The 7,505-nt window shown below is 40.9% G+C and overlaps 4 protein-coding genes across 4 annotated transcripts; 3 read left to right on the top strand and 1 right to left on the bottom strand.

Annotated features, from left to right (window-relative positions):
* Positions 1–465: 465 nt before the first annotated feature.
* On the top strand, positions 466–2,342 carry RHIMIDRAFT_124849 (uncharacterized protein). The gene is made up of 2 exons (XM_023605454.1): positions 466–2,100; positions 2,150–2,342. The coding sequence occupies exons 1-2, from the start codon at positions 615–617 to the stop codon at positions 2,215–2,217; spliced, it is 1,554 nt and encodes a 517-aa protein (XP_023467486.1). The 5' UTR covers positions 466–614; the 3' UTR covers positions 2,218–2,342.
* Positions 2,343–2,381: 39 nt separating this feature from the next.
* RHIMIDRAFT_124846 (uncharacterized protein) lies at positions 2,382–4,061 on the top strand. Its single transcript, XM_023605453.1, has one exon. The coding sequence runs from the start codon at positions 2,597–2,599 to the stop codon at positions 4,007–4,009; it is 1,413 nt and encodes a 470-aa protein (XP_023467485.1). The 5' UTR covers positions 2,382–2,596; the 3' UTR covers positions 4,010–4,061.
* Positions 4,062–4,086: 25 nt separating this feature from the next.
* Positions 4,087–6,451, top strand: RHIMIDRAFT_287442 (aspartyl-tRNA synthetase; the record flags this gene model as incomplete). The annotated part of the gene is made up of 10 exons (XM_023613472.1): positions 4,087–4,249; positions 4,303–4,396; positions 4,450–4,723; positions 4,771–5,010; positions 5,062–5,166; positions 5,212–5,358; positions 5,417–5,510; positions 5,558–5,622; positions 5,647–5,817; positions 5,864–6,451. The coding sequence occupies 10 exons, from the start codon at positions 4,087–4,089 to the stop codon at positions 6,449–6,451; spliced, it is 1,941 nt and encodes a 646-aa protein (XP_023467484.1).
* A 61-nt stretch (positions 6,452–6,512) lies between these two features.
* RHIMIDRAFT_124824 (uncharacterized protein) lies at positions 6,513–7,025 on the bottom strand. Its single transcript, XM_023605452.1, has one exon. It carries the CDS (start codon positions 7,012–7,014, stop codon positions 6,529–6,531), a length of 486 nt encoding a protein of 161 aa, XP_023467483.1. The 5' UTR covers positions 7,015–7,025; the 3' UTR covers positions 6,513–6,528.
* Positions 7,026–7,505: the final 480 nt, after the last annotated feature.

Below are 7,505 nucleotides of genomic sequence, written 5' to 3'. Positions count from 1 at the left end.
TAACAATTGATGAGTTTCGAACGTCAAAGGTAAAGCGTTATTCTCTAATTTTGAATATCCTACTTAACTATCTATAGATCTGCAACTCTTGTGAAAATCTGGCGTTCACATCTGCTTTTGTAAACTTCCACGGCATCCAATCTTGCACAGGATGTGGATTGCTTTGGCAACGGGATATAAACGCTTCAAAAAATATTTTCAAGGTCGCCAATGGCATCCTTCGTGGATGTGGCAGACCTCAAGCATTTTGTCGCCGTATCGAACATGGTTCTCCTTCTGGAGTTTAGACATTTACTCCTAGTAAAGTGTACCTTAGACCATGAATAAAGACTTGTCATTTCTCTCAGCCTAATTCAAATGAGCCAATCAAGGATGATTGTCATCGTTTTTATTTACAGACACCGACTCATTAAGGTCTTTTTTTTTGGTTCCCCCTCCCCTTTCTTTCTTTCTTATTCTCCAACCCTTTATCATTAAACACACATAAATATATAAAATGATAAGAGCCCAACGGCTACTATTTTATATTTTGTTTATAGCATTCTTTGCATTCTTTTCTATAAGTGTATTCCCTCGACTCAAGCCAACGTCATCACCTGTCATCAACCCACCTTATGCACCACAACAACCTCCATCTGCTCATTCTTCTCCACCAAGAAAAGCTGATCCTAACGAAGAAAAGTACCTGTCATGGTTCCCACATAGGTAATCACACATACATGTACTGTTCAACTCTAGATTATCAAGCTGACCATTCTAATAGCGATTTCCCTGAACAACAAGAGTGTTTCCGAAACGGTATCCGACTTGCTCTAGAGACAAACCGTACGATCATTGCACCCATGCTCAGAATCAACAAATCATACCCTTGGATGCCATTTGAAGACCTTGCCAAGCGATACGAAGCTCAAGACAAGAAGATACTTCGCAGTCTTTGCAGTAGCAATCAACGCAACTGGAGAACCGAGCTAGAACCCTGTGAAACGATAAACGAATGGACAGAGATACCATGGTCGAGTATTATGGATTTGGAAGCTATCAAGCGAGATTACGGGGTTCGCATCATCGAACGTACTCAAGGACATGGCTGGGGTGTACATGAATCCGCTTTACCCGAAGGCAGTGTTCGACCTGAGGATGTAGCTGTTATCGATGTCATGACTTTCAAGGAGAACGGAACCGATTGGGAACACGTCGATCCTGCGATGGAAGCACTCAAGAAAAAGAGCGACGGATCTGTGTATCGTTGGGTACAAAACCACTTTTTAAGTAAACAACAAAATGATGAAAAGCCCAAAGAACCCTTCAAGTTTGTGCTCTATGACAACCAGCTACGAGCCATCAACGCCAAAGTGATTCAGTTTGGCGCATTGAGTTCAGCTGCTCGCTATACAACGCCTCCTACAGAAATCCAGATGAGTTTACGAAAAGCAATGATGAAGACGCATTTTAATGTTCCCGATCAGATGCAAAAGATGACGGAGCAAGCCAATAAGATTGTAAGCGCGCTTGGCGGCGGATTTGAATACAGCACATTGATCTTGAACCTTGCTAAACTTGTTGCCTTGGATGCTCGTGCTGGTACGATCCAACACTTGGATGTTGACGGCAAAGCGCCTCAAAGTGACATGACTGCACCTAAAAGCATGAACGAGCTCAGTAAACAGGCCAAGAAGGATCTTATGGATGCTCTTGTCTTGGAGATCTTTGGTGATATTCCCATTAACCAAGCCGTATCAGCAGCCATGCCCATCAAACGCTCAAAGCTATCAGAATTTTTGGGCAGTGGTCGTCCTTTCCCCATCACTGACTCTGTTCAAAGACGCGAATTGTTGGATGCTTGTGTTGATTATCACAAGCATGTTGAAAGACGTTATCCGATTTATTACTTGATCTCTGACATGGACGTTGCTCCCGAAAGTCAACCTGACATTTTTGGTCCCCTTCTCGACATGTTTCCCTGTATCTTTTCTAAACAAGATATGCTCAATTGGGGAATACAAACAGAGGATTGGTCAAAGGGACAACCTGGTTTGGTAGATAGCGTGAATTACGAAAAACTATTCCAACCTCTTCTTGATATCCTTATTGCAGGAAAAGGTAAGACAAAAAGCATATCATTCGAATAAAGTCTCATATGATCATCTAGGCTACTCATTTTTCGAGATTCCAACAACACCTCTCACTCGATTCCTTAATTGGAGTCCAAAAGCTTAAATGCATTCTGCAATCATGACATTATTCTTGAATCCCCGATAGAAAATAAAAAACAAAGGGTTTTACTGTGCTTTATGATGTCATGATTATATCAATTGTCTATTATGCTATTTCTTGTATAAAAGAAGCTTTCTTTGGTTCATTCTTTCTGATTTCTTTTCATATAATAAAAAAAAATGTATTCAAAATTATTCACTCGATCCATTAAACAACAGCGTTTTATGCAAAGAAGAAACTATGTTGTTGCCAAAAATGACTTGCGAGCAAATGACAGTAAGGGTCTTATCTTTGCTGGTCTAGCAGTTCTTGGTGCTGGTGGTTACTATTACTACAAGAAAGCAAATGAAGATGACAGTAAGTTGATTGGTTTTTTATAAGAATGATGTTAATAACAGCAATAGACCTTCCTCCAGATTTAAAGAAGAAAGTAAAAAACACGGTCAATGATACTACAACCAATCATAAAGCACAAGACAACCCTATGGTTGCCGAAAAAGTTTCATCTGATAAAAGCAAGCCAGACTGGGAATCTAAGCTTGAACAAGGCTCAAAGGATACCAACAAGGACACCAGTCGCTTAGTCGGAAAGGACACGGACAAGGTGAAAGGTGTTTGGGAAAACAAAGACAAAGATGATCAAGTCTCTCGTACGCCTGCCTCTGTGAATGAACAGAACGAAGGTAGTTCCTTTTGGAATAACTTGTTGAGCGGTAACAACACCGAGCAAACAAGCGGTGCATCCAAAACCAAGTTAGAAGCTCAGGATGACACTACCAAGAAGGGCTCTTTCAGCAGCTGGATCACGGGCTCAAATGAAAAACGCCCCAGTACGGGTAACCCCATGGTAGATGAAAAGCTTTATCCGGGCAAGACCAAGACAGAGAAGGACGAACGTATGGAAGCTTATGCAAATGACGTAATTCATGATACAAGCAACCTTGTCGAGAAGGATACGGACAAGATTAAGAGTGTTTGGGAAAAGCGAAGCAAGCCTAACATTACTGACTCTCCTAATGAAGAAAAGAAGTCTTTCTGGTCAAGTCTCTTTGGTTCGTCTAAAGAAAAGGAAGCCGATGCTTCTTGGAACAGTGCAAAAGATAAGTTGAATGATGCTAAAGAAGACACAGCCTCCACTGCTCATCGTGATGCTCAAAGACTCTCCGGCGCTTGGGGCGACGCCAAGCACGCGGCTTCTGCTGAATCGGACCGTCTCAAGCAGGATGCGAATGCTACCTGGGACCGTGCAAAGGATAGAGCTTATGCTGATGTTAACTCTGTCAAGAATCAAGCTGAATCTACGTGGAACCACGCCTCTGCTAAAGCCAACAATGCATACGATTCTGCTCAGGAAGAAAGTGCTCGCTTAAAGCGCGAAGCTAGCGATGAATACAATTATCAAAAGAATCGTTTGAGTGGCAGCATAAACGGTCTTCATCGAGAAGTCTCTGAAAATGCCGACCGATGGAAGGACCAGGCCGAGCACAAGGCCAAGAGCTGGTACGAAAAGGGCACAGAACAAGTCAAGAGTGGGCTCTCTACTGTCAAGGATACCGCTAGTCAAGATATCCAATGGGCAGAACGCAAGGTTCAAGATAGCTTAAGCACCGCCAAAGGTGAGGTGGATCGCTTGTTTGGCAAAAACGAAACAGGTCCTACTGGCTTGCAAGGACACTTTGTCCGTGGCGAAAATTTTGCTGAAGAAGAAGAAGGTGTATTGAGACCTACTCGGGATGAATTAGGTCGTGTGCCTGCTAGAGTTATTGTCGAACACGCTCGTGGCTCTGATATGTAAATATAATAGTTTATTGTCTGTATAAATAAAATCATGTTATTCTATTACCGCGATCCCTTCTCTCTTTTTTTTCTTTAATGAATTCTCGTTTGAGTAGAGTTTTATTTTTAAGCAGTAGACCACTGCTGACTAGACCCACTCTTAGACTAAGACCACCCACTGCCTATCGACCATTTTCTCTCACAACGGCTCAAAAAGAACAGTACTTGCACGGTTATAAAGACGACAGACGTCACCATGGTAGGAAACTAACTTGAAGATCGCTTACACTAAAGTAACGATTTAAACAAAAGGTCATTACCCCAGTCGAACTCATTATTGTAGTGACTTGAGCGTATCCAACGAAGGAGAAAAAGTAGTATTGTGTGGTTGGGCGCAATCAACAAGGTACAATATTATTTGACATTTACATATATATGCTAAACATTGCCCCCAAATAGATCTCTTTCTCAAGATTTGATCTTTATACCCTTGTATGATCATTCTGGAACAGCACAGCTTGTCTTTCGTAACGGCAATCAACAACTCAAGTTGCAAATCCAATCCTTGTCTGCGGAAAGTGTCATTTGCGTTGAAGGCATTGTCCGAAAGCGTCCAGAGGGCATGGCAAATAAAAAGCAAAAGACAGGAGAAATTGAAGTTGAAATCAACACGCTTTACTGCTTAAACCCTGCTTCACCCTCTTTACCCTTTTGGCCAAGTCAAACCCAAATGGTAAAAAACAATAAAATCAATAAGCATTGTGTTCACCTTGGGTATAGCCAAATGAGGAAGTCAGACTCCGTTATCGTTACTTGGATCTTCGTCGAGAAGAGCTCCAACATAATATTCGCTTGAGATCGATAACAGCCAATACAGTTCGAAATTACTTGATTGATAATGGATTCACAGAGATAGAGACACCCATGTTGTTTAAATCAACTCCTGAAGGTGCAAGAGAATTCATTGTTCCTACCAGAAAAAAGGGAAATTTTTATGCGCTTCCTCAGAGTCCACAACAGGTAGGGTAAAGTAAAGACATCTTCAGAGTCCTCATTGATTCTGTTCATTAGCATAAACAAATGCTGATGGCGGCTGGATTTGATCGTTACTTTCAGATAGCTCGTTGTTTCAGAGATGAAGACTTGAGAGCAGATAGACAACCAGAGTTTACACAGGTAAATACTAAAGGAGTATAAGATGAGGTGTTGACTCTATAAAAGATTGATTTAGAAATGTCCTTTGTCAAAGCAAAGGATATTCAAAATATAATCGAAGGCATGGTTACAGCTATCTGGGATAAAGCATTAAGTATAAAGCTAACAAAGAGCTCCTTTCCACACATGACATATCATGAAGCAATGTCCAAGGTAAAGCAAAATAAGTTCTGTTTTTTTGTTTATAGTTGATGTTTAATCTTGTCTATAGTATGGATCAGATAAGCCAGATGTTCGATTCTCGATGCATATCAATGATATTGGATCATATGTAAAAGATGCTATTGGTGATGCTTCTGTCGATTGTATGGTAGTTAAGCAAGGATCCAAGCTTACGGGTGGTGAATTAAAGGCTATGCAAAAGGAACTGGAACTTACAGAAGACAAGGTAAGAAGAAAAAAAAAGAGGATACAATTGTTTTGCTGATGAAAAGCAAATAGAATTTTGCATTTGTCAAGATCAATGAAAACAACATGCATTCATGGCCATCCAAATGCCCTCAACTTCGCCACTCACAGCGTATTGGCGCGATTGAAACTGAATTAAATCAAAAGCTCGATATCCAGCAAGGCGATTTAGTTGTAACATACAAGAGACCTGCCTATCTTTATGTAAGATTTACTCTTTTATAATACCATATATCTTATCTGTATTTAGGGTGGCAATACGACCATGGGCAGAATTCGTCTCTATTTGTCCAACCTGCTGCAAAATAAGGGTTTACTGAAGCTAGATCCCGAAAGATACAAGTTCTTGTGGATAGAATCTTTCCCTCTTTTCACACCTGACGAAGCTGGTATCCGCACTTGGCAATCCACGCATCATCCCTTTACAGCACCATTTGATGAAGACATACCCCTGCTGGCTACAGAGCCTGAAAAAGTACGTGGACAGCACTATGACTTGGTTTTGAATGGTATGGAGATCGGAGGTGGATCGATCCGTATTCATTCCCCTGTAATGCAGACATTCATACTAGAAAAGGTGCTGCAGTTAGAAAGACATGAGTATCAGAGGTTTGATCATTTGATTGATGCTCTCGGTGGAGGGTGCCCACCTCACGGAGGTATTGCCTTGGGTTTTGATCGCTTGATGGCTATCTTATGTCAGGCTTCTTCTATCCGTGATGTAATTGCGTTCCCCAAGGCTGCAGGTGGTAAAGACTATGTAGTGAATAGTCCATCTGAAGTAACAACGGCTCAATTAAATGAATATGGTCTCAAATTAGCTCAAGATCAGAATTAATACATATAGAATAACATTGTACAGTAATAAAAGACATGTATGCATAAAAACAAACCATGGCGTCTATTTTTATTTCCTTATTTAGCACCGGGTATAGTCGACACCTTGTCATTTCTTGGAGTGCTTTCTTCAGAGACATTGGTGACTTCATCTGTGCTCTTGCTAGCTATTTGACTTTGATGCTTATTGGGATCAGCACTGCCCGTAGTAGCAGCTCCTGCAGACGTAGGGTTTTCTTCTTTATTGGAGCGACCACTTCGCATAAAATCAGTTGCATTTCTGACACCTTTGTTGAGTTCGTACGATAGACTTCCGCTGGCATCGTTGTCCCCGCCGGTTTTATCCTTTACTTTCTCAGTTGCCTTGTCACCAAGAACTTTGTTTGGGTCTCCCTTTGCACTCTTTGAATACAAATAGGTGGCGCCAAGAAGAGCAAGCATGCCGCCTACAATAAGAGCATTGTTACCCTGAGGAGTATCAGGGCTATTTCCTGTATCATAGAATCGTCTTTGAACAATGGCACGTCTTGGCTTAATGAATTGAGCTGCACGAAAATAAAACATGATATGAGAAAAAAAAGGATTCACGCAGTGCCACGTTTATGAAGATCAGGGTTTTATATAAAGGCATGAATATTGAGATAACCATGACATCATATGATATAAACATGAAAAGCAGTTTAACATGATGCAACTATTTATGGACCAAAAGATAGGCCTATTAGCAAGAGGAGAACAAAGTCAGAGCGTTCTCTTAGAATTCATCTTATTCGATAGCAGTTTGTAGTAGAGGGAGCAACATGTCTTCCATTTCTTATGGAAATAGATAGTCTTTTTGCAAAAGGGAGAAAATGGCAGAAAGTGATATCTACTGTGTCTTTGTCAGAGTAAAGCCAAATTTTATGAAAAAGAACATAGTCTTTGGATTGGGAATTTGAAGAGTAGCCAAGAAAGTAAAGAACAATGGTTCTATTGGATACTGTTTCTGCTTTGGATTTAATTAACGTCAGTTTAAAAAGAAGAGGACGCTGACAAAAAGGAGAGGAAATCCGAGC

The sequence above is a fragment of the Rhizopus microsporus genome, assembly GCF_002708625.1.
Source record: "Rhizopus microsporus ATCC 52813 unplaced genomic scaffold scaffold_6, whole genome shotgun sequence".
Classification (NCBI taxonomy): domain Eukaryota; kingdom Fungi; phylum Mucoromycota; class Mucoromycetes; order Mucorales; family Rhizopodaceae; genus Rhizopus; species Rhizopus microsporus.
Note: the sequence above shows the minus strand (reverse complement) of the source record. Positions and strands in the feature narration are given on the sequence as shown.

What these genes read in the sequence shown, in the direction of transcription:
- RHIMIDRAFT_124849 (XM_023605454.1), top strand. Translation starts at nt 615, where the DNA reads ATGCACCACAACAACCTCCATCTGCTCATTCTTCTCCACCAAGAAAAG. An exon ending in TATCCTTATTGCAGGAAAAG is followed by an intron (nt 2,101 to 2,149) that starts GTAAGACAAAAA and finishes ATGATCATCTAG; the next exon opens with GCTACTCATTTTTCGAGATT.
- RHIMIDRAFT_124846 (XM_023605453.1), top strand. Translation starts at nt 2,597, where the DNA reads ATGATGTTAATAACAGCAATAGACCTTCCTCCAGATTTAAAGAAGAAA.
- RHIMIDRAFT_124824 (XM_023605452.1), bottom strand. Translation starts at nt 7,014, where the DNA reads ATGTTTTATTTTCGTGCAGCTCAATTCATTAAGCCAAGACGTGCCATT.